General features: G+C 37.5%; 3 protein-coding genes and 1 long non-coding RNA gene across 5 annotated transcripts; 1 reads left to right on the top strand and 3 right to left on the bottom strand.

The window, feature by feature from the left end:
• Positions 1 to 2094: 2094 nt before the first annotated feature.
• LOC137600731 (uncharacterized) lies at positions 2095 to 3024 on the bottom strand. Its single transcript, XR_011036975.1, has 4 exons — positions 2942 to 3024; positions 2725 to 2798; positions 2564 to 2620; positions 2095 to 2453 (listed from the first exon to the last, which is right to left on the bottom strand). It is a non-coding gene; the product is annotated as an uncharacterized lncRNA (long non-coding RNA).
• A 2910-nt stretch (positions 3025 to 5934) lies between these two features.
• On the bottom strand, positions 5935 to 8288 carry odam (odontogenic, ameloblast associated). The gene is made up of 10 exons (XM_068322584.1): positions 8232 to 8288; positions 8017 to 8095; positions 7894 to 7929; positions 7756 to 7803; positions 7427 to 7642; positions 7225 to 7281; positions 6992 to 7114; positions 6398 to 6430; positions 6203 to 6286; positions 5935 to 6073 (listed from the first exon to the last, which is right to left on the bottom strand). The coding sequence occupies exons 2-10, from the start codon at positions 8074 to 8076 to the stop codon at positions 6038 to 6040; spliced, it is 693 nt and encodes a 230-aa protein (XP_068178685.1). The 5' UTR covers positions 8077 to 8095; positions 8232 to 8288; the 3' UTR covers positions 5935 to 6037.
• A 7126-nt stretch (positions 8289 to 15414) lies between these two features.
• Positions 15415 to 21000, bottom strand: sparcl1 (SPARC-like 1). Its single transcript, XM_068321692.1, has 11 exons — positions 20853 to 21000; positions 19692 to 19747; positions 19502 to 19567; positions 18325 to 19410; positions 17911 to 18019; positions 17454 to 17575; positions 17251 to 17371; positions 17021 to 17157; positions 16764 to 16912; positions 16182 to 16330; positions 15415 to 15966 (listed from the first exon to the last, which is right to left on the bottom strand). Exons 2-11 carry the CDS (start codon positions 19743 to 19745, stop codon positions 15938 to 15940), a joined length of 2022 nt encoding a protein of 673 aa, XP_068177793.1. The 5' UTR covers positions 19746 to 19747; positions 20853 to 21000; the 3' UTR covers positions 15415 to 15937.
• A 2129-nt stretch (positions 21001 to 23129) lies between these two features.
• Positions 23130 to 26315, top strand: scpp1 (secretory calcium-binding phosphoprotein 1). Of its 2 annotated transcripts, none has more exons than XM_068321663.1 (12): positions 23130 to 23259; positions 23387 to 23441; positions 23663 to 23710; positions 24075 to 24167; positions 24364 to 24417; positions 24534 to 24563; positions 24675 to 24722; positions 24888 to 24929; positions 25189 to 25248; positions 25357 to 25398; positions 25500 to 25559; positions 25656 to 26315. In XM_068321663.1, exons 2-12 carry the CDS (start codon positions 23388 to 23390, stop codon positions 25995 to 25997), a joined length of 873 nt encoding a protein of 290 aa, XP_068177764.1. In that variant the 5' UTR covers positions 23130 to 23259; position 23387; the 3' UTR covers positions 25998 to 26315. The 2 variants fall into 2 exon arrangements, with proteins under 2 accessions (XP_068177764.1, XP_068177763.1); XM_068321662.1 differs by having other exon boundaries at positions 24531 to 24563.
• Positions 26316 to 26341: the final 26 nt, after the last annotated feature.

Raw genomic sequence — 26341 nt, 5'->3', positions numbered from 1 at the left:
TCACTTAGTATTTTTAATACTTAACATAATAACTGATAATTACTTCAGATACCTTAATACAATTATGCAGTATATGGTTGTATTTGCTTAAGTGAATCTATCACATCAAGGTCATCAGAGCTGTTTTCAAAATTGTTTTTTTTCTGTTATTTGACAAAAAAATTATTCCCTGGTAAATTTATTACTGAATTAATTTCACTAAGAGATTATTGTATTGCAAGCTTCTGAAACGATACACTTCACTTTCTGCTTGAACATGTATTTTAAAAAATGGTAATAATTTAGTGTATATATATTTTGTGTCTGTGAAATTTCAATAATGCGTAACACCTACATCAGGTTCTCTTTTTCACTTTTGACATTTTCTATTATGAATACTCAAACAGTGTTCAAGAATTAATTAAGTCCTGCCAAGGGTATGATTTGTTATCTGTAAAACAGTGTCTTCGATTAGCTCATCTGACGTGAACATGTCATGAATATCTGACATGAGTCATCTTTCATGTATTCATCTCTGTCAGTGGGGAAATGTATTTGTGTCACATTTTGGGATTTGTCATAGGCTTCAACAAATTAAGGGATTTAGGGAGTGTCTTTGACTTTAATGTGTGATTTCCTATTGTCTTTATTTATTTATTTATTTTATTTGCTATTTCCATTCATTTGTCTTTTAGGATATATTCACATGCTACAATATATTTCACCAATTTAAATAAATCAAGTCCCATTTTATAAATACCAAAATGTTATACTGAAATCCTTAAAGACCTCATTGACATGCAAGAAAACAGTGGCTGGATGTACTTTGAGTCATACGTGGGTTCTATTTCATTATTTGTGGGCTGGGACTGTAATAATTAGATTATTTCTCAATACTTCAAAAATAAGTTATTGTTGTTTTGCAGCAGATTACCATTGTTTCCATTGTTATCATTGTTTCCATCACTAAAACTCATCATGTGGTCTTCTTCAAAAAAAAGTAAGAAACTCAAAGCCTATAATGATTTCCTGCAACAAATGTGATGAAAACATCCAACAGAAAGTTGCTATGATGTCTTGCAAGTGTGGTTTCTGACTGACGTTGAGGTTGAAGGCAAAGATCTAATAAGCATTAATAAGTTAAGACATCCAGACACTGAGCTGAATGGTTGACAGGTTGGTTAGGTAACTGTATGCACTCTCTGACCCTCTGTCTATGTCGCTCTGCTGTGGCTTCCTCCATCCACAGCTCCAGAACAGCTGGAAGCTGTATCAGTGGCTTTGGACACACCCGGTCGGAGTGTGTCCCATGCATAAAGGAAGGAGCAGCAGCCAGTCTGACCAGTCTCTGATAACTGCTATTAAAATCTATTTAAAGTATCCATTTATCCATCCATTCATTTTCTTACTGCTTTGCAGGTCACAGGTTACTAAGGAGCCTTTCCCAGCTGGCTATGAACTAGAGGCGGGGTAAACTCCCGAACACCTCGCCAGATCGTCACAGGGTCACACAAAGACAAACAGCCCCTCAAGCATGTGCAGACACGGTAAGAACATACAATCTTCACACAGGAAGGAATCAAACCTGGAACCTTTTTGCTGTGAGGTAACAGTGCTACCCACTGCTTTATCATGCCGCCCTATCCAGTTATTAAAAGTATAATTTACAGATTGCACAAGATACAGAGAATTGTAGTGGATACCCCCAAACCGAGGGGGGGTTTCCGTGGTTTGGACAATAACACTCAGTTATTCTTTGTAATCAAGGATTCATGACATATAAGTGTAAGCGTTTAACTTTTTTTTTTTAATTTAATGTAGTATCGCTTGCTTAGAATATATAATGACTCATGGATTTGAAACTAAAGTCTAGAACTAAAAAATGACTAAACTAATATTTTATTTTAGTCTTAGAATAAAAAAACACATGTCAACAAATATAAAAAATGAACTTAAAATATTTACTGTATTATATGCTGTTACTTTACTATAGCAGCTCATTTGTGTTTGGGAAATAATGAAGGTGTTGCAGTTGTCTAGCAACCTAGAAATTTCTACGCTAAAGTTTCTGCACAACTTCATCATTGTTTCTTATGCATGACAAGAACAACAACATATTTGGTGTAAGTTTATTTTGCAGATGCTCAAGCCAGTACAGTTATTCTGATCCAAATGAGAGATGATTATGAAAAAGCAATCAAACAGAATCATTTAAATTTGGAAAGAAGAAGAAAAAGCAAAAAAATGTCTTATTTTAAATTAAAAAAAAAACTTTAATATTGCTGTCTTTAATCTTACTGATCACTGGTTCATATCAAATTTTGTATCAGTAGTCGTGGCAGTACAGGTTTTAGCAGGCAGGTAGCATTTTATAAGTTCTTCACCAAAGTAAGAAGAAACTGGAACAACTGGTCAGTAGATGGTGCTGTAGTTGCTCTAGTTGTTGCAGCTGTTGTCCTCTGGGTGGGTGCAGCCTTTAAAAAAAATCAGACTTCTTCATTGACTATTATGAGCAGCAAATGAGTTTCAAAAGAAATTCAGATGTGGTTATTGTTGAATGCTGGAGGACAGAGAAAGAGCTCACCTCATTGGATTCTGAGGAAGAGGTAGACCGAGCAACACGTTCATGCCCTGACCCCATCTGCAGAAAACTCATTAGTCGTATATTCAGTGTTGCAGGCATTCTATTACATCCTCACATACCATCATTAAAATGTCTGCATTAATGTAGAGTGTTGCACTCACAGGATGAGCCAGAATGAGGCTCAGGAGGCATCCAAGCACAAATACTCCTTTCAGCATGGTTACAGGAATCCTACCTTTTGAGAAAAAGACAGGAATTGCATGTAATAAATAAATGATTAGATTGACTGGAGATTTTAAATAATTTCCAGAATATTTCAAAAAGCATTCTATCAATTGCACAGAAACAAATGGACAAACAATTAATATAATTAACTACCTTGAGGTCCTCACAAGTCAAGCAGGTTGTCTCACAAGGGAGTTTGTGTCGCTGCAAGCGCTGAACGTGATTTAAATACAGTTACAGGAGTATATGGTCATCTCATCAGCATATAGCATTGTTGGGAAACTGCAGTGGTTGTGAAATAGGAAGTCTGCCTTCACAATCTAATGCATTTCTAACAATCAAAGATGGAAACCACACATAACATTCATTTAATACCTCATTAAAAAATTACGTAATACACTGGAGTTTGAAGAAGAGATTCAACATCACTACTGGTATGTATTAGAAAATAGATGACGTGATTCAGAATACCATGTCTTATGAAAACAAATCCGGTGACATAGTGACTCCAGCAGGTAACCGGCAACACCCAAGAGTGCATCTCTTCCCATACCATCACCACCTTATTTTAGGACATTACTTCCTGTTGCAACTTCTGCTGCCCAGAAAGGTAAAAGCAGAGAAAAGTCATGTTATATGGACCAAGTTAGTTTCCCATTCGCGTTTTCTCCAACATGGCAACAATGCCTCATCCCAGGAATGTATGAACAGAGATGATATTCAAGGCAATAATGTATGAGCAACTATTGTGTGAAGTAACAGCTGTTTTGCACATTAGGAAGTGTGACTAAGATGTGCCATTTTTACATGTACAGGATACCTTAGCATTAATGTATCCAGGACATTTTGTTTATTTCAATGTTGTATATAACATTATTCTTCTGGTTTGAAGGAATTCAAACCAAAATATGTTGTGTGTGATAATGATTTCGTGACAAGCCAGCAGATTCCCAGACTCTGTTTGCCACAGTGAGGTTTACCAGGCATCCAGCAACGTGGGCAGATGCATGATCTGTTATTCATCAATCTAGTTTTACATCATAGAAGTCCCACAAAAAAACACACAGATCTCATTGATACATGTCAGTTTCTGTAGACATTGAGGCAGTTCAATGTGTTAAAACTTTGCAAGGCACATGTACTAATTTCAAAGTGCAGCAGGCCATCCATCCTCCCAATGTTTACAGCCTTAATTGTTTTTCTATGACTAAACTATAATTTTTCATAATTCAAAATGAAAGGGTTGAGTGTCTGGGGGTTATACGAGTAAGAATTAAACCATAGGAGCTTTTTTTTTTTAACATTAAGGCTTAATTTTCCAAATTAAACATCAACATCTTGGGAGATTATAATGAAACCTGTTACATCAGGTGGCTACTTACTTGACTGCACATTTATATATGAGCTGTATCCTTTATGCCATTGCCTATTTTACTGTTGAGCACTGTCTTTAAAAACATACTTTCCATGTTCAGTCATCCACCCTATGTGCAAACAATGAGAAAACAAATAGTAAACAAGGCAGTCAGTCTGCAACATACCCGGATTTACCCTGATATACTACCAGTGTAGGTCAGGGTACCCTGAAAGTAGTACCTGACAAGTGCATAGCTTTGACCTTTCGGGGTAGGTCAAAGCTATGCACTAACTTTGACCATACATCAAAGCTAGTGCGGAGGTAGATCAAAGCATCTTCTGTTGTCTTCTATTGTCTTTCTCACACTGGCCTTCTCCCTCAGTTTTCTATCTTATCCGGTTCTTGAGTACAAAAGTTGAAATGTGACTTTGACATCGTTTTCTCAAGGTCAAGGTCATCACCTCATTTTCACCCTCTTTGCCACCCGAGTAATGTGCTTTTTGTTTCATCTTTCTATCTGCAACGGTTGCAAAGATATTTGATGGACAAACGAAGGGATGGACGGACAGATAAACACACAAACACTGACAATTACAATACATCACCTCTTAAATTCTAACTTATTTTATAGTACATCAGCCACAGTAATGACACCACACACATCATGAATTACAGTCAAAAATCAAAAATAAATGGTGTGAGATTAAAAACAAAAATATGGTGGGTAGAAATATTTTTTTTGATGGTCCCACTCTTTTAAAGCACCCACTGTGCTGCACCCATCTCAATAAATACTTATGAAATTATAAGCAAAGTCTGTTTTTTTTTGGTTCAATACATAGTCATAGTCATAGTCAAATTAACTGTCAAGTGTATCATATATGCATGACATACAGCACAGATGAAATTACAGTCCTCTCCTCTCACAGGCAGTAAAAAAACACACGAAAGAACTGCTCTAGCGGGAGAGAGAGAAGCCGCTGCGTGTGCACGAGCCACCATCCTATCCTATTCCAAATAGATTTGTCGTGGTGAAACCCAACAGAATGCTAACTGTTTTCAGTAGCTCATCTCTGTCACATTTTAAAATTGGCAAAAACTTTGATAGTCAGGAGTTTATTGTTGTTGTTGTTGTTGTTATTTCTGTTTGGTTTTTATCTCATGTTACATTTCAGGTAACATGAGAAAGAAAAAAAAAGAAATATTCGCATTTGACATGGCAGACCAGATTTCATACAGATGTCATGTCATGTCATTTCATGTCATGTCACGCTATGTGATACTATGCTGTGCTAAGCTCTGCTATGCTACACTACAAAATGCTATACTGTGTTATGCTATGCTTTGCTATATTATGCTATGCTAAGCTATGTAAAATTAGTTCCCCTTCACAATTATTTTTACTGTTAATAAGCACAAGTCTTTTCTGCGTATAAATGAGTTTATGCCATTAGTTTGGACAATTTTTTTATTATGAAATCTAACAAGTTCATTGAAGGGGAAGGTAATCCACAAAATTCCACCTGAGAGGTGAAAGTGTTAAATAGTGCTAAAAGTTATGCTTTATTAAATTATCACCTTAGCTGACTACTGATGACAAACTGTCTTGTCTCACCAACAGCTACAAGTTTGATCAACATACTCTATAGAAGACAGTTTCTTTCATGTGGTATATTCTGAAAAGTCAGTCCTATAATTTCCTTGTTGTGTAAGTATAAATTGTACCACCCCAAAATAAAATTCTAAATCAAATGGTTAAAGCTTTTATTTGGAATTTTGTGTCAGCTCAGGGGAGGTTCCTCAAATCAGCAAGACAATTTCAGTGCAATATAACATAAATCAAATCATATGGCAATTATCAGACGATCATCTGGTCAGTTTTCAAATTAACTCTAAGGCTCGAATAGGAAGGGGAAGTTGGATTGACCCTGAAAATGACAAAACAAATTTTTTAATATTCAGAATAATATACACAATTAAATGACACTGATATCTAATTTAAAAGGTCACATGCATGTGAAAGTAAGTTGAAGGTTGAGTATCGTATAAACTCAAACCTCGTCAATTCCTGGGCCAGAAGCGTCGCCACGAGGGTCAGGAGGAAGTGTGGTAGACTCCTTTTTTGTCCCCAGTGGCCATGTCTGATAAAGGTGTAGAGAGGTACAGAGAAATTAAACAAAATTGCTAGATATTTTACAGTTTTATTGGAGAAATATCAACAATTTTTAAAACTTTTTATCTTGTGTACTCACTCTTTCTGTTTGCACCTTAGGCTGGGAAAACCGCTAAAATTCAGACATAAAGTGAAATTATATTTCAATAAACTGTGCTGAAAAAGTAGTAACTTGCATGTTCCAAGTGTAAAGATTACATCTCCATGCACTAACAAAACCAACAGGAAGTGGATTAGAAAACAGTCAAAAATAGCTTAAATAACAAGAATATTAAGTAAAGGGTTAGAAGCTGCAAGAGTTGCTCATTAAATAATCAGTTATTATTAAAGGATAAAACAGGGACTATGGTGACAGGGTTTCAGCAGGACCCACTAAACCAGACAGACAGTGTGTGGTCAGTACAGCAGACAGCTGTCATTGCATCACAGTCACCGCACATGATTCAACATCCTCAGCTGTGTTATTATCTTGCCTTGTGTTTAGCAGTCATCCATTGCTGTTTCGTCTCTCCCCAAAACTTAAAGTTACGCTTTTGTACTGTTCACTAAACATGAGCCCAATATGCACTGACTACATGTATTTGGGTCACTGAGAAGTTCACTTCATTCATCCAGTGTCATTCTTTTTTAAAGAAAAGAAAAACTTTGTGATCACGTCTCTCCCACATCTCACCTGTAGGGGAAGCTGTGGTGCCTGTGTAACTCTCTCCAGGGTTTGCTGTGCATTGTTTGGCTGGAGCACCACATTGGTCCTCTGCTGAGGATAGCCATAAGGTGGCACAAAATAAGGAAAGCCCTGTGGAGAAAGGGTTTATTTTCATAAATTCACAAAATAAATTAAATTTAAATTAATATGTCAAGATTTCCACTCTACACACATTTTAATATGTTTTTTTTACTTCTTACCGGCTGGCCAGGATACTGAGGAAATCCATAAGGTGGATACTGGAAATTGGGAAACATCTAAAAGACATTAAAAAAGTTAAACATTTCTCTATGTAACTATTTTAAAAAAGTAAAATAATTAAATTGAATTAAAAAACCTACAGCAGCTGAAGTGATGTCTAATGCAAAACTATCACTGTGTCTTCATGCCCCTTTGATGTACCTGAACAGTGTTTTGGGATTGCTGAGGGACATTCGGAAGGTTGGGGTCAAATGGAGGGCCGACCTGCTCTTGGCCATTGGGGACAATCCCTGGTGGAAACTGGTTGCCCTGATTGGGGAAAAGCAGCTGGGGATTGAACGGACCAGTCATCCGAGGATTCAAGTTCACCACCTGTGGAGTGAGCAGCACCTCAGGTTGCTGCTGTTGCAGCACATACTGTGAAAATAGCAGAAAGAATTTGGTAAAATAGCGGTATTGTTTTTTTGTCTTGTTTATTTATGATCCAAAAACACTCCGTGCATGATATTTACACTAATAAACTCACATACCTGTGTCTGTCCAAGACCAGCAAGAGTGAGACCATTCAGCCTCAGAAGCTGAACACACAATAAGGTATTTGATTTACCAATATTATTCTCAACTGGAAATTTACCACCAAAAAATATCAAAGATTTAACTACATTTACCTCGTTGCTATTGCTTGCAAGGATCCCAATCTGTACCTGCAAAATAAATGAAGAGAAAACATCAACAATAAGAAAAGTAACCACTTCCAGCTACAAAAAAATAAGAGAAAAGTTTTAACTTACTGGAAGGGAAAAGTTTGTTTCAAATAGAACCACCAACAGGAAAGCAGTCTGAGGCTTCATGATGTCTTAGAGCACGTTCCTTAAAAGAAATCATCTTTTATTAAACTATTATAAATTACAAAACTACATTTACCATGACAAAATTGAAATAATAATTACAAACAATAATGACAAAAATATTACTCGAACCATGAATGATGCAAAAGTCATTTTACCTCTTCTCTAGCTCTGATTTCACTGCCTGTGCACTTCTTTCCTCACCTTGTCCATATCCCTTTTAAACCCTATCCTCGTGAGCTGTTACAGTCCACTGCCAGCCCATCCAGACAGGACAATGTGTGGTCAGTATGATAGACATTTCTCACAGCATTTGTCCGACTCAGACACTTACAATACAGAACAGGTAAGTATGTCATTAAGCTTAAATCATGTCTCATGACATCATGACATAGTCTGGATCTCTAAAGAATGTCAATAAAACTTCTAACTAAGTAGATGACAGTATTGTCACAATATATTGGCATTGGTATTATGTTATGATAATGAATTAATCATCTTGACAAACAGGAAAGATCATTGACTTCATAAAAAAATTCTAAAGAGCTACTAGCATTCCAGAACCTCCTGTAGGTCTAAGGCAAGCTGGAATTGTCATCTTTTATAAAGGTAACCAAAGGCACTGGAACTGGAGATGAGCTATTCAGTGTTCAGTGACTTTAGTGAAGCCAATCACCTTCCATCCATAGACGCTATTTGTTTTTCTTGCCTGAGTAAGCAAAATACTCCTTTAGATTTTTTATTGTGGCTAAGATGCAAGCAGCATGATCAAAAGGAAATGTCAGAATTGAGTCAGAGTGGACCATGTTCTCCACCTCCATTGCCGATGCAGCTGCTCAGAGATGTGGTCGCAAGGTCTCCGGTGCCGGCCGTGGTAGCAACCCCAGAACCCGGTGAAGGATGCTGGAAGTAAGTGATGTCGTCAAGCTGAAGGAGTTTTATCGTACCTTGTTGGGACTCCGGGGGCAGCTGACAGACACAGGCAGGCCAGGCGTACCAATGCCTGAGTAGTCACAGAGGCAAAAATTCAGGTCTGGGAGGAGTTCGTGGAGGCCATGGAGAGGGTCTATCCCTCACCCTCAAAGTAATTCTGGCAAATCATTCAGTGTCTCAAGAGGGGAAAGCGATTCAAATTTAAAACTATTTACAGTGGAGGCAGGGAGCTGCTGACCTCAACTTGGGATATCGTCGGGCAATGGAAAGATTACTTGGAGCAGAGGAAGCAGAGGCTGAGGTCTCAGAGGTGGACTCGTCCGTCACCCAAGCTGAAGTCACTGAGGTGGTTGCCAAACTCCTTGGAGGCAAAGCACTGGGGTAATGAGATTTTCCCTGAGTACCTCAAGTCTCCGGATGTGCATGGATTGTCTTTGTTGACATGTCTCTGTAACATCGCATGATAGTTCGGGACAGTACCTCTGGATCGGCAGACCGGAGTTGTGGTCGCTCTTTTCAAAAAGGGGGAGTATGTTCGCACTATAGGAGGATCGCACTCCTCAGCCTCCTGGGGAAAGTCTATTCCAGGGTACTGAAAAGGAGGATTAGACCTATACTCGAACCACGGATTCAGAAGGAACAATGTGGTTTTTGAACCAGCTCTACATTCATTTAGGGTTCGTGGGAGTTTGCCCAACCAGTCCATGTGTCTTGTGGATCTAGAAAAGGCATTCGACCATGTCCCACCATGATATCTTATGGGGTTGCTTCAGGAATGTGGGGTTCGGGGCCCCTTGCTGAAGTCTGTCTTATCCCTGTATGACCAAAGCTTGAGCTTGGTTCGCATTGCAGGCAGTAAGTCAGACCTACTCCAGGTACATGTTGGACTTCAGTTGGGTTGCCCTTTATCATCAGTTCTGTTCATAATAATTACGGACAGAATTTCTAGGCACAGCCAGAAATTCTGGAGGGAGTCTGGTTATTGCCACCTCTGAGGCAAAAATAGACCCTTGCTTGGTGCTGTGCCATTCAAATCGGCAGAGAGGGGGGCATTTTATTTACTTTCTTAGGTGATAATGCATTTTATGGAACTATAATGCAGATTTTAAATGTTCTTGGAGTGCTTTCCCAGGTAATCATTTCTGCAGACAGACGAGTTTAATGTTGGAAAAGGTTTGATTGGTCAAAAGGGAACTATTTGACCTCACATATTTTTGATGCTCCCATATTTAGGATATTTATGCACCCTACCTATCAGATATAGCAGCAAACTCACACCCTTATGTAAACTGATTACAGCTTACACTATGAAGACATATCTTTCAAGAAACAGACTTTATTTCTTTGTACTAATAGGTTTTTATTCCACCATTGACACAAGCAAGGTAATCAACTGTTTGATAATGAGATTCAAACTGATGTGTTTCAAAACAATTCAAAACAAGTATCTATGATCATTACTGATTGTTTAAATAATGTGAATCATGCTTTAATATGAAAAAACTGCTTTTAACAGTGTGATTTTAAATATCCTTATGGCCATCATCACAGGAAGCTGTTGCCAGTGTTTCAGTAGGAGCTGGGATCTGAGGAAAAAAAGAGGGAACAGTGGGTGAATCAGTGAGACATGCATTACAAACTGATCCACATAAAAAAAGAATACCTGATCTCCAATTAATTATACCTGAGTATCCATTGTGGCCTTGAGGGAGTTGTCCTGTGTCATAATCTGACGCTGTTGGAGTCAAAGAGCAGTTTCATTTAGTTTTCGTCAATTTTCATACATTTAGTATAAACTGTACAATAATTTAGTTCCTACCTTGAATCTTCTAAAAGGATCTGGCTGGAGAGGATACTGCTGTTGCATGGCATTACCTGTAATCCCCTAAAGAAACACAGAAAGATCTTTACAAGTATATTAATATGTTATGAGCCGAAAAGTGTTTGATGGAGGTGAGAGACATACCATCAGAGGTTGCAGGGGTGGATTCATTGGCACCATTTGAGGGACTCCAGTGAAAGGAAGCTGGCAGCATGAAAGAAGGATTGAAATGAATGCGATGAAAGAAAAGACAATACCAGCTGAAATCTGTTTGTGCGTACAACACTAACCGTGTTGACTGCAGGGACAGGGTACATGTTGGGGATGGTGGCTGGTAATGCAAGAACACGAAGTCCAGGAGCGACCTTTATGGAGATTATTTACATCAGCATAGTATTACTTTAAATGTATGGTTCTCAACATCTGATCTAATATTGTTCACATGCTGTAACTTAATATCAAGAATAAACCAAGTCTAATCATCTAATTTGTTGATCTGCTAAAGCTTGAACTGAATTTATATTATATTACTACTAGTCGGAACCTGAAGGAATTCCACGATAAAACGATAATATCAGACTTTGTTTTCTTTTTTTTCTTCCCCGTCACAAGTAAACAAACTACTGTGTCCAACGAAGCCGTAAAGGCTCTGTGTGTGTGTATGTGGGACAGAGGAAAGCAAAGACAAAGGCCGCTTCGGCGTTACAGTCCGGCCATCCGGGTAGGCGTCGGCTTCGTGAGTTCGGTCCTGGTGAATAAAGCATCGGGGTTCCCCACACGACAACGTGAGGTCCGTCACAATCAAAGAATATCAATCGCTATGTTTGACGAAGCCAAAACGGCTCCGTAAGTGAGAGACATGGACAAATGTGAAGATCAGAACTAACTTGGCTAGCTGCCCGAACTTCCAGGAAGACGCCGGAAGTGTGACAGCCTGAGGTTTTCAAGTGAGCTTATTTAAATATATAGGTAGGAAGATATTGTATTTACCCTCCTGCTAATCAACACCAACAACCATCAAGCAGAGATTGCCATCTTGTGGAGTATTTATTATTTAGTGAAACAACCAATTTTTACTAAAAGTGAACAATTGACATAATTTGTATGTTGTGTATTATTAGTTCTCTTATTGTCACAGTTTCACTTTTTTTCTATTTGAATATTTTTAAACCCAATTCTATTTTTTAATTTACTGATAAAAACTAAAACCAATGAAAAAAAAATGTTTTAAACAAAATCTATGCCACCTCTGCATTAATCTGTAATTGATTTCCGTTATTTTATTTCAGTATTTTATTTTTGGTTTAAATGAATTAGTCGATGTTACAACCTGAAACACTAACCTGAGCAAACTGTGGCTGTCCAAAGACACCTGCCCCACCACCAGCTACCAGGACTGGGTTCAGCCCTCCAGCCAGCATCCCAGGGATAGCTCCATTTACCAGTCCTCCATTCATACCTGTCATCAATCCTCCATTCATTCCTGCGTTCAAAGCTGCCAACAATCTTCTTGTCTGTATGACGATATGACAAACAATCTCAATCAGTCATGATCAAATTTCAATTAATTCAATCATTGTTCATTAATTAATACTAAGAAATTCACTCACCTTGTCTGCATTGACCTGCAATTAGAAAAGATGCCAAACATTACATGCAATGCATTCCATAGATAGATAGAGGCAGGTAGGAACAGTAGGTAGGCAGGTAGGTAAAATACTCACATTGCTGACAGTTACAACAAATGTTGTGAGGAGGAAAAGCTTCATTTTGCTGTCCTAAACATGCATGATATTGATTGAAATGTGTACTTTAAAGTGTTCTTATTAATTAGAATTCATTATAAACTGATTCATTCATTATAAAGTGACAGAATACATACCTAATATTTTCTTTGTGCTTCTTTCAAATTCTATGTGCCAAGCTGGACTATAGTTGCTCTCTGAATTTTGAGCACCTTTTATCAGGGCCAGAGATTATTTTGAGCCAATTAGAAGACTGACCTGTTGACAAACTATATTTGTCGTCATGTGTCATTCTAATATGACATTTTTTTCTGCTGAAGGAAATCTAAAGAAATGTAATACTTTGAGCTGCTTATTATCAAAGACACTTCATTCCATTCATTCATGAGACATTGTTCTCCATAGAGCTGAAAGACCACAAGCAATAACAGGGTGAATCACTGTCCTGGAGGATTCTTGAAGCTATGAACTAAAAACCAGTGAGTGAACCATGAAAATGTGAAGTTTGTGGTCACAGGAGGAAAACAACTGACATCAGCGTAGAATGATTTATGGACAACCTATGAAAACATGTGTAAGCTTGAAGTTCATAAAAGATTTAAACCAGTCGATTGGAAGACAAATGAGAAGAAATATGTGAGAATGAGTTTGCTTGTTTGTTATTTCATTTTAAAAAGGGCGAATGTAATGCTTCCACTATTTCACCATGAGTTTAACAAATTGCCACAGACATTTCTTGACGCTTAAATGTAATTTATATTCTTAAACCATCCTTAAAATAATTTGTTGTATTACTCTAAGTCAGTAGCGGTGCAAACAAAATGTTTTCTGCAAAAGCCTTTGCTGATACTATTAAACAGGGCAAGATTTTTGTCATGATTAATCAGCACATTTTCTTAGGGTGTTTAGAGTCATTGCATTCATTCCCAAATGTGGTTTGCTGGGTAACTTGTCTGGTACTGAGTCTGTCTGGTGAATGTACTGTATTTTTCTGGCTGCTGACAGGGCAGCCCACAGCAGACCAGGTAAACACCATCTGTGTACGTTTGGTCTGGATCTTCACTCTAATTACACGGTGTCATGGAGTTCACCTCAGGTAACCATTTCTTCCTGTTTACAGTTTAATGTTGCAACAAATGCTATTTTCTGATTTGACTGTGCAAATGCAATTCAATACAACTGACTGACAAATTCATGGAGATTGATTGGAAATTTATGAACAAGAATCTGCTTCACAACTTGAAAAAGGTATTTCACAATGGCTGTTTGCACATATTCAACAGTCAGATTACCATGTCCAGGCAGCACACTGTAAATACAAATTTGTGCTTATTTCCAGTCCCTTACACAAAAATAAATGGCATCAGAGAAGCCACACCCGTGACACTGGCTGGTGTTGTTCAGTGTTTTTCCTGAAGTATTCTGAGGTATTTTCATTGGTGTATATGTATAAGAAGATTTTAGTCCAGATATATACTGTATATAACTACTATGTCAGAATAAAGACTGAAACATTTTCAAACATTGATTTAAAGTGTTTATTTGACAGTAAAATTTATAAAGCTATAATTCTTTTAAACACAATTTTAGACATGATTTGAACATTTTAATTTATAATAATAACTATAATTATTATTTATGATTTATAAATAATTTATTTAAAGGCACCTTTCTGGCACTCAAGGACACCACAATTTAATCATGTTATAGCTATATTGTCTATATATGTAGGCTGTTTGACAGCAGTGTCATCTCATGATGTTTGTTCCTCCATCTCCATCCCCGAGCAATCTTCCTCCTCTTCCTCAGTAGCCATCACCTTCATCCTCGGAGGTTGTGTCCTCCTGAGGCGAGCGGCCACTGAGCGCTGAAACCTCAATCTGCCAGTTGCCTGCCCATTAGCCGCTTGTGGCTGTTGCTGGTTATTCACTCCGGCCAATGAGATCACATGCACTTGTCCAGGAGTCAGCAGGGGATTCTGTGGGTTCCCACCAACAACGCTCTGTGGCAGCAGCGCAAACACTGTGACCGGCCCAGCACCGGCAGGCTGAACCAAATGTCCCTGTGGATTCACATTTGTTCCAACAGGCTGCCCCACAAGAAATGCTCCAGGTTGTTGGAGAGCTCCAATGGGAATTAGATTCTGACTTACTTGGTTTCCGAATGGCTGGACTAACAATGAGCCACCAAGTTGGACTAAGCGTGCTATAAGGGGTTCAGTGTTTAATGGGACCCCATTTTGAGCCCCTGAGTTGACGTTGTTGCCCGCGGTTGGTCCATTAATATTTAATCCCTTATTGGTAGCTGTCTCTGCACTCCCTGAAGACACACCACCCTCCACCACCACTACAGTAGAGATCTGAAAAATAACCCACAGTATGCAGAACATGGCGTAAATCAGTCACAGCAGACAGCTGACATATGGAGAGCTTTGTCTTTGCTTTGCTTATATAGACAACATCAGATTTGGTGTTCGCTAAGAGAGGCCCAATCAGAGTCCACCTCTTTATCTCAAAACAACAAGTCACTGTAATCATCATGACCATGCTGCAAGCTATTTTTTGCTTTGTGAGGGTCATTATTCAGGATCATGTGGCAAACCTAACTCAGACATCACTTACCTGCACCCTCAGAATTATTGTTACTCAGAATGATTAAGATTGTGTTTTCATGTCATGGTGATATCAGGAAAACTGACCCACCAAAACAAAATGAGATTGGAATTGATCCAATAAAAGGCAATATTTTAATTGAGGACCATAATGAAAGATAGTTTTGTAATAAATTCAGCATTAGAAACCAGGTGCAAAGAAATATTCTATCAAGTTCATTATTCTACTTAAAACTTTAATGAGAGGTAAAATGAAGCGTTGGGTACAAAAACATTTACAACACTCTACAATGACAACAAACACAGTTGAATGATTCATGTCTCCAATTGAATTACAGGGGTGTTAAAGAATCTTAAACTTGATTTAAAGAATAATTCTACACTAAATCATATAAAACACAAATCTTATGAAGCCTATACTACTAAAATTAAACATTTTCTATCTTCTTCTTAAAGCGATGATGTAAACTTTTCACCTTGTTTGAATGAATGGGGTTAAGACAGTTCAATGTGCTCCTTATTGTATTCTATTAAAATTAAGCTAATGTTCTAGATTACAGAACAAACCCAAATGTCCAAGCTTGGCCTGAAACAAAACAACAATTATAATGAATACTTGCTCTATTTAGGAAGAAAAACAATGAGTTTCTTTGTTTGTCAGATAGCACATTTGTTCATGGAAGCTTCTGTCTCCAGCTGCACTGTTGAGGCTGATTCTACAAGCTCATGTTACAGGTGAGGAAAAAATAGTGCTCAGAATAACTGGTTGACATCCATATCCTCTGTGGAGAGAATAAATATGGGTGTTATTCAGGTGGAAACAGCAGCGTTGCTCTATGCTTTGCCAGTATATTAAAACCTTTATGTAATATTTTATCTGAACATGTTGAGTCTTGGAATGCCAAAGATTTTCCAAACTTATTCATTAAACAAAGTGTAGAACAGCATTTGGTAGTACTATTGTGGCATTATCTTGCTGACATACTGTTGCTCTTACCATTCTTGATGCCAAAGCAGGAAGTCCACTCTTTTAAAGAAACCTGCTTGTCCCGATCTGTGTCACACTCTTGGAAAAAGCGGGAGGTGCAGTGTTCCATTGGCACCAGAGGGACTCGAAGCGGAGCCAGCTCTGAGTGAGACAACAACCTGGACAGAGAAGATGGGCATCAAATCAAAACATTTTTCAACAAAATTTGACTTTTTTTTACAATGATATTGATTTAGAATTTGATGCCAGCAATACATCTCAAAAAAAGACCAGATCATACATCTTTTAGCACACCCTTGGCTCCTAACATTTTGTAAATGTACAGCTGCTATCAAATTCAGAATGGGCACAAACATCAAAAAACAATAAAATATCTGATTTAAAAAAATTAAATGTCGCATTTGTGATATTTTCAATTAAATATGAGGCGTAACTGTTTTAGAAATCATCACATTCCATTTTAATTTACATATTATACAGCATCTAACTTTTTTAGGAAACAGGTTTGTAGAATAGTGTTAGCTTCTGAAATCATATCATAGTGAAACCATATATAAAAGTATTAATAAAACACACACATTCAAAACTTACCGGTCAGAAGGATGTTGGTCTAGTTGAGCAAACTGCCAATGCACAGGATAAATGTACATGTTGTAATTCTTCTCAAAGTCCCGAGCAAGCAGCTCAACAGAGTGATCACCTGCATGAAGACGCCTCTCATTCTCAAAGATTTTCTTGACCTACAAAATATAGAACAACACTTTGATCAAAAAAGAATATAAAAAAGTTTTTTCAGAATGACTTTCTGAGTTATGTTGATATGTGTTCATTTGAGCAGCACTTCTTACTCTAAAACGCTGCTTCGGGGTGAGAAAGCCAGGAGACATGGAGTCATGATCATAGAGTTGGAGCAGCACGTTTTTCAACCAATCTCGCATACGTAGGGGGAACTGGACCAGCTCAGTGTCGACGCATTCAGGGATTACTGAAAGGGAAAAGGAACCATGATCAGGGTCAAATGAATACAATGTTTCAACCAATTTGATTAAAACTTCAACTTTACACATTAAACGCTCACATTTGCATGGCCCAGTGTAATCCAGATGCAGTCGGTGTCCTCTTTTTGAGCCCTCCAGGTTGCATTTAGTAGCAAACAGATTACACGACGTGTCGTATGTTTTGTTATCTGTCCCACAAACCTGCATCATAGCAATGCAACAATCAAATTCAAACACAACTCCTGAGAATTGGTTACTCTCTCAGCAGGCCATCTTTACTTACATGATCATACTCATTCACACCAGGAGGACATTCTGACTGTTCTTGACAAACACAGCCTGGCTTATTGTCTGTAAGGAGTTTGCATACTTTTCCACGTTTGCAGGGGAATTTTTCGCATGGATCTAGAAGACAGGCAAGCTATGATGATTTTTGACACATGGTTTGATTTTATTTATAAAAAGTTCTTTTCAAAAGACCATTTCAGGATTGGTTTGATAGTATTTTTAGGTGCAGTTGCTGGAAAACCAGTAAATTGTAATCCCTTCACATCATCCCCTACATTCCTCTGCCATGAGTCTTTTCTTCTCTATTCTTTCCATAAGCCTGAGGGGCAGTTTTGGTAATGGCCATGAAGCATAGTGACACTATTCATGTGGAAAGTTTAACAAAATGATCCAGTCAGCAGATTCCCTTTAGACGATGTTCACATAGTGTATTAGTCAGTATGATGACCAACCAGCAGAGGCTTCTGGGCGATGTACGCCTCCAGTAAGAGAGAACCTGGAAGTGGGGTGCAGCTCTACCGTGGCTCGGATCTGCACCGGATTCATTCCTACTAACGGACCCTGGAAAATTATGTGGAAAAGGCAAACATTTGAGAGATGGCAAATGGTTTCATCCACTAATTTATAAGCACATCAGAAATTAAAACCCGCAACAAAAGATGTGGCTAAACTGTTACAGTTGGTGTTTTATTCTTCTAAAAATATGAAGCAACTTTTTGTCATTTGAGTTTTTTCCGTCACTTTTAGATTTTGGCTCTAACCCATTCCTGTGCTAAAATTCAGAATTGATGCAGGTAGGCAAAAAAACAGATAAGTGGAGTTTTACAGTTGAAAACAAAATAATGTACAGCCCATCTGTTCTTTACCCATTTCCCTGCTCGTCTCCTCTTTGCCTTTGGGACGACATTGTCAATGCTGCCGCCCTCAGACTCCTGGGAATCTTGTTGGCTCTGTTCCTGTCCAAACATTGTGGCCACACTTTGTGGGGAGTGCTTTCTTTCCCTCTGGTTCTTCTTTTGCTTCATTGTCTTTCCCTTGGTGAGACTTCCACTGATGTTCTTGTTTTTCATTTCCTCCTTTCTATCTAGTCGGGACTCAGACTCAGACTCCTCACCACTCTTCATTTCTTTCGGGTCTATATCTTCACTGGGTTCATTCTCATCCATACTTATATCTTTAGATTCAGCACTGGAATCTTGAGCAGGTGTTTCCTTACTATCCAATGCCTCTGTGTTTTGTATATTTTGTTCATTGTCTTCTGTAATGACGGATAGGTCTTTCACTCTTGCCTCCTTCTCTGTTACATCCATTTTGAAGAGAGGTTGGCTGTGATCTGTTTGTATCTCTTTCTTAGCAGATGGAATCTGTATATGTTGGAAGATGCCACTATCTGCAGCATAATCAAGGTCAACTGGGATTTCAGACTCTGTGCTGCCATCGTCATTCAACAATGGCCCTAGCTCCTCTTTGTCTATTTTTTCAACAGACCTTTCCCCCTGTGATATTCTTTCCACTTCCATCTCCTCTTTTCCCATCATTTCAGCAGCAACAACACTCTCCTCCTCTAGTTCTTCCTCATCTTTTACCTCTCTATTTTCTTCAGTTTCCAGCTTGTCATCCAAAGTCTCCACCTCAGTTTCATCTTCCTCATTGATTTCACCAGGCTCTGCTTTGGCCTTGACCTCCTCTTTGTCTTCTGCTAGCACTCTTTCTTCTGCTTCTTTCTCTTCTGCTGCTTCTTTCCTGAGGATCTCTACCAGGTCTTCATTACTCAGCAGGACTGCAGTGCTTTTAGTATCCTTTTTGGTCACCTCGATCTCTCCTTCGTCTTTATCAGCATTAGCATTATTTTCAGATTGCAATTCTTCATCCTCCTGCTCACGGCTGCTGCCCTCAAATGGGAGTAATGTGGGTATGATCTGTGGGTTATTGGCCTCCTCTATGATCATATCCTAATTTATTTGGAAAGAAAAGAAATATAGATTTTAGACACGAAATAGTAACTTTTCATATTTCATTTAAATCCATTTACATTTCTTGTACCTTTTCTTTGGCTGTCTGTGAAGTCTTGTGCAATTTGTGATGTTGTCCATGAGGTTTACTTTTTATCTAATGGAGATAATTAATAAAAACAGATATCCATTTGGTTTACACCAAAAACTGCAAATACAAAAATATCATACTGCATTTGTTCGGCTGTTAGATCTTAGCAAAAATAATAAGACCTACTCACAGAAAGTCCAAATGTCACTGCCAATAAGCACAGGAATACTAAGCAAGCCCTCATACCTGAAACATTGAAATGAATGCTTTTAATTTTGGACAACATTTATAAACAAATAATTTCACATGCAATTTTTTAAATGCTCACATTTTTAACAATCAATATATTAAAATTTGACTTCTAACTGGGTCCAAAGTTAGAACGTTTGACTGAATCTGTATGCTGCCAACACTTTCATAACAAGTCAGACTGCAGGATTGGTCTCCATTGTTGTCAAGGTAATGGGACTCTGAGATGCTCCTCTCCCAAAAGTCACATTCAGAGCTAAAGTAAACATCAGAAGTTACCAGACTGGAAAATAGTTGACTAAGTCCACAAACTTTTTGTCTCTCGACGGAAACAAAACAGACATCACTGGGCCTGTCCGGTGGAGCAACGGCTCAATGGTTCAGCCTGTAAATCCCAGAGGTACAGACGGTTGGTGTGTGTGTGTGTGTGTGTGTGTGTGTGTGTGTGTGTGTGTGTGTGTGTGTGTGTGTGTGTGTGTGTGTGTGTGTGTGTGTGTGTGTGTGTGTGTGTGTGTGTGTGTGTGTGTGTGCGTGCATGCTTGTGTGTGTGTGTGCGCATGTGTGTTCATGAAAGAAATGTCACACAGCAATTTTTTTATTATATTATATTATATTATATTATATTATATTATATTATATTATATTATATTATATTATATTATATTATATTATATTATATTATATTATATTATATTATATTATATTATATTAACATATGAACGATAGATATTTCATACAAAGTATTTGACTATTTAATAATATCATGTGTCACATACAGTATATAATAGTTATGTCATTTGATCATTTTGAAGCTGGCTTACAATGACAAAACATTTGTCTATTATAACTGCTTAATAAAATTTAAGCGTTCATTCATTTTTGACCGAATGTCAGTTAGCTAATCATATGAATTTTCATCCACCAAAGCCATCCAAGTTTGGAATGTCACAAAAGGTCCGCACCATATAACCAAGCCTGCAACGACTGCATACACCAAACATCAAGTTCAATTACACACACACACACACACACACACACATATCGATTTGATCATTAACAAATTATTTTTCAAACCACTGGAAAATGTTCTATAACATGTTACCTGAGGCTGGGAGCTGCGAGAGAAACAAGAATCCCACACAAATGGTTGTGTTTGCCCGTGTTGACCCTTTGAAGATGTCCTTTTGTATTTGAGGAGACCCTCACACTGTCCCACAAACACACTGCTTTTTCTGGGCCTATTACGTCAATACTTTTTCTGACTTTGGGAGGGTCTCTGAGCGACCAAGATACACACACAAAGAAAGAGAGAGGGAGGGAGATTTTTCACTGAATGTTTAGGTCATCTAAAAATCAGTAAATCAGTTATTTCCCTAAAAGGCAACAGAATACTGCAGTGCTTAGGTCTAAAACCGAAAGGATTCAATTATGAGGTTGTTTTGTTTTGTTTGTTTTTTTTGCTCATAGTTTTAACCACATATATCTTCAAACTAAGACCAAGTTTATAATAAATAAATACTGGTTACTTCTGTACTTTCTTCTTCTTTTGGACTTTCTTGATTTTTGTGAACCTTCCCTTGTAAATAAATGATTCAAATAATTGTTCAGATGTTGTGTTGGGTTGAATTTGTGTTTTGTTTGTTTGGTTGTTTTTGGAGGCGTATTTGTATGTTTTCCTTTTTTTACATTAATTTTAATTAATTTTATCATTCTTTAATTTTTATTTTAAGAAATATTTTAAGGTTTGGAATTAAAAACAGTGTGTGACACTTGTGGCACTGTATGAGATGAAACGAATAAGCCACATTTGACCACTAGATGTCACTCTGCCATCAGTCCTGAGGCGTGTACCTGACGTGTGTACTGTATTCTTTGTTGATTCAATGGCTGGTGACATGATAAAAACATGAAATCTCGACATTTAATATTGAAAATTAAAATAAAGATACGGATGTCTTTGTTGTTTAATGTTTTGTAACATTGAGTCTTCCCATGAGAATAATTCAATTTGTACAATCGGGAGTGAAACGCTCCTTCCAAGTTTGTATAAATCAGGAATGTGCAAACAAAACTAAAATAAAATGAGAAAATGCATTATTTTTCTCTGGAATATGGTTGTAAAAGTAGGACATTTAAAATTTAATTAGACAATGGAAGCATTTGAGTCCATGTATTTAGTTGCAGTCCCTTACTGCCTATATCTCAAGGCCAGACACTGACTTTTACCAATGTCTTGAAAGTTTCTGTACCTCCTTCATTAAATAATAATATTTAATGGACTAGTTGCGACAAAATGATGGAACAACGCGGCCAGAAAGGGTTCGATTTCTGGTTTGGTCTGTTCTAAATTTCCTTTCACCTGTAATAAAATAAACCTGATCTGACCATTGGAAACATCTGGAAATTTTAATAAAAGATCATGTTGGTGACAGCCAGTGTGTATGTCACAACAAGCATCCACTATCATCCCCGTCACTCCTCCCTTCTGCTAAAGCAGGAACTTAAAACAACTGGTGACTGTGGTTTTGGCAAACATCTCCAGACTGGTGAGCATCCTGTCTAATTACATGTTTCTTTCGTATGGCTGAAATCCAGTGTGAGGTCAAATTAGGAATTCTGTCATTACATTTTTAGCTTCCCCATATAAGGACATCCAGGAAACCATTTTAGGCTTCATTCAACACACAGAAGTCTTTATGTTGTGATTCTACAACATGTGCCCAATATAAAACAAGTCGTATTTCCAGCGGCATCAAGTAACAATGACGACAGTTACAAATGCATGTTTTATTTTCAAGTGTAAGATTAGCATATTTAAGTTTATGTCAAGCTTAATCCGTTTCATTATAAAGATTTTGTTTGTTTCCATTGTTTAGACAACTATTTTGAAGATACTTCTGATCTCATCTGTTCTTTTTTGTAAAAAAAACAGTCGAGACTTCAAAAAAAATCCTGTTCTTCGGAAACAAGCATGACCTCGTCTGCCTCTCCTTTCCTCACTCAGTGGGTGAGGTTGTTTTTTCAACAGGCCACAAACCCTATGGTTCAAGATGCCGAGCTATATTTCACAGAAGACATGAGAGGGGGTGGAGGAAATGTAGCGTCTGAATGAAACAACTGTGTGTGTGTGTGTGTGTGTGTGTGTGTGTGTGTGTGTGTGTGTGTGTGTGTGTGTGTGTGTGTGTGTGTGTGTGTGTGTGTGTGTGTGTGTGTGTGTGTGTGTGTGTGTGTGTGTGTGTGTGTGTGTGTGTGTGTGTGTGTCAAGTGTGTCTTCTGGAAAAAATACACCTTGGAATATAGACAGTGGAGAGACATCCGGAAGGAAGTGATGTAACTGCTTCAATTAAGGGTGCTTATAAAAAGTCGTCCTTGGAGTTTCCTACAGCATATCCACACACCGGTGCCTATACTGCATCAGCTGCCACTGGACGCTCCTCTTTGCTGCTCCATCCACTGAACAAGGACCACTGAGAATATTTTTTATTGCTCTGATTCCAGCGATCAAAAAGGTGAATGATCATATTTTGAGTAATTGTCATTTTCTTTTCATGTTTTGATGTGGTAGTTACTATTTCTTATTAGTATTTTAAAATTAGTAATTGACTATATTCATTTCTTGATGTATTTCTGTTTCAGGATGAAGGTTATCATAATAGCATTTTGTCTGGTTGGAGCAGTTTTTTCCATACCAGTAAGTATGAAAAGTTTTTTTTACACTCTCTGAAGTCATATTTTTAAATAGTAGTGTAATAAATTTTAATTGTCATTTCGAAAACATCCTTAAAAGTCTCCTTGATCAAACAGATAAATGTATGTACTGCAAAACTGTTCTTAACTCTTACATGACAGCATCCAAGAAAAGCGTGATCACTTGTCATGTGAAAAAGTGTCTTAATCACTTCTTCTTTCCAGCTTGTATACAATGACGCTTCAGTATCGAATGAGCTTGGCTCAAACACAGTGAGTTTTAAAACTAATCTTCCTTCAAATTATCTCATATTTAAATACTTGCATTATTACACAAGAAACACAGAATTGTTATCATTTAAATTGCTAAACTGCATCCAGATTGTGTGCTTCTTAAACAGTCAGCAAAAAAAATCTAACAGATGTGGTTACTCAAGACATTCCACAACTCAAGACTATTTTAGGGATCAAATCTTAACATACTGCATGTCTGGAATCATTTCTTTATGTAGCAATAGCTTGTCTGAGTGAGGGTTGTTGTGAATGCGTCTTAAATTGAAGAAACAATTGCTTGTACTGCAGTTTTAAAGCACTGTTAGGTATCTTTTGGTTTATAATTGCCTTGTTTTTGTGTCAGGCTGAGAGCGTGTCTGCTTCACACTCTGCTGAAAATCAGGCTACATTGATTCAAGTGATGCAACAAAGTTCTGAAGAAAAATCCTCAAGTCAAGTGAGTTATATTCAATTTGTTATTCTCCACCCCACCAGTGACCCTAGATGGATGGATGGATAGATGGATGGATGGATGGATGGATGGATGGATGGATGGATGGATGGATGGATGGATCATAAGACAAAGAACTGATTTTTGTGTGTGTCTCAGTTGTAAATACACTGGCTGTACATTCTTTTATTTTTTTCACCAGGTTGAAACGCCATCAGTTCCAAACTCACCTGAAAATAAGAATATAGAGATTCAGGTAATGTGTGGATTTTCTCCAGTGATACGTAAAAATTATTTTGCAGTGCAGATGAGTTTGTGCATAACTTTTACCTGATGATTTTCACTTCAATGGATGTGTTCATATTTTAGCAGCAGAGCTCTGAAGAGTCAGCCTCAAGTCAAGTAAGTTATTATTTATTCTTGACAGAAAATCTGAAAATCTAGCCATTTTGATCTGAACAACATAAAAACTGTGCAGTGTCTGATTACATCTTATCAAATGTGTGTTTTCAGAGTCAGAGCTTAGAGTCAGAATCATTAGAATCGGCATCGGTGGAAACGGTGTGTTGCATCAAATCTCTTTTTTTACTTTATTTTAATAAATTAATTGTAATAAGCATGGTATTGTTGGTTTTACATACTGTGGAAGATACAGAGCAAACTGAATTAATAATTAATGTGAAAAAGTGCCGTTTCTACAACATGGTGTTTCTTTTTCATAAACAGAATTCAACAGAGAGTGACAGTCAATCTGCTGAAGATGATGAGGTAAGACTTAATCAATCAACACATTCCAAAAGCAACACACACATATTCATAACACTAAACATTGTATTGCTTCTTTTAATCGTTTATTGTTGTTTTTATTGTTGCTTTTGTTTCTCCTGTTCTTATTTTTTTTAGTATGCCTTCTTTTTTAGGGTGAATGAACGGAATAAGAATTTTATTGCATAGTATAACTACTTGTTTGCTGTGCACATGACAATAATACTCTTGATTCTTGAATAATATTCTTGTATTTCCACAGGCAGACTCCATAACTGAAATCACAGACAGCAGCCTAAGCAGTGAGGAAGAGGATCAAACGGTAATTTTTGGAAATTGTTGCTTTTATTATTTCATTTGTCTCCCAATTTGCTGTAAGAAAGAAATGCTGCATGGATTCTAAAATTCTGTCTCTTCTTAACACAAACAGACCTCAGAGGAAAGTAACAGTCAATCTGATGAAGCAGATGAAGTAAGACTAATCAAATTAAGTAATCTTTCAAAATTGAAAAAAAATTCCAAACATTCATTTGGTCACCTTTGACCTCACATTTTTCCATTCTGTTTCCATAGATAGGATTTATGGGTGAAACTAGAGATGACAGCATGGGCAGTGAGGAGAATGTTCGAAAGGTGAGATAAACATTTTCCACACTCAGTTTTGAATTTCCTGCTTTAGCTGAGATAACATTTGACTGACACAGTTTTCTGCTCATTTTTACACATTAGAATTTGGTTCAGGTTATCGCCAGTGTCATAAAAACCCTGAGTGCAGAGAACAGCAGTACAGAGGTCACTGGTCAATTAGACCTGACTGGGAGCAGTGTCGGCGACAGCAGTGACACCAGTGAAACCAGTGACAGCCAGGACACCAGCGAAAGCACAGAAGATAGTGATGCCAGTGACAGCATGGAGATTGAACAAATCAAAACTCAAGACTGTGTGAATGGAACCAAGAGCTGTGAAAGTGACGAATACTTCTTCCAGGATATAGGAGATGATGCTCAGCTTTCGGTTCCCAATCTGATGGTGTCAGAAGACACAGAAAGAGAGTTAACTCTAAAGAGATGATAGAATGCCTAGGGGAGCTTTGTGTTACCCACTATGAACTATAGTGCTATCAAAATCATCTGTCTGAAAACCTCAGGAAGTCAAATTTAGTCTTGCCCATCCATCACTCTTTGATGTTGATATTTTTTGCTGTTTTCTTTGAAGTTATTTAGCTGTGATTTTTATATGTGATTATTGGCATGATAAATTTGCCTCTGCATTTACACTATTTAGGAAATCATTATTGCATGTTTTATCAATAACTGACCATTTATAAACAAACGATTCAGAACAATGAGTAATGACTTATTTTAAACAATGCACTAATGATCATGGACACTGTAAAACGTGTTTTTATACTATTT

This window comes from Antennarius striatus, chromosome 8 (genome assembly GCF_040054535.1).
Source record: "Antennarius striatus isolate MH-2024 chromosome 8, ASM4005453v1, whole genome shotgun sequence".
Lineage (NCBI taxonomy): Eukaryota > Metazoa > Chordata > Actinopteri > Lophiiformes > Antennariidae > Antennarius > Antennarius striatus.
Note: the sequence above shows the minus strand (reverse complement) of the source record. Positions and strands in the feature narration are given on the sequence as shown.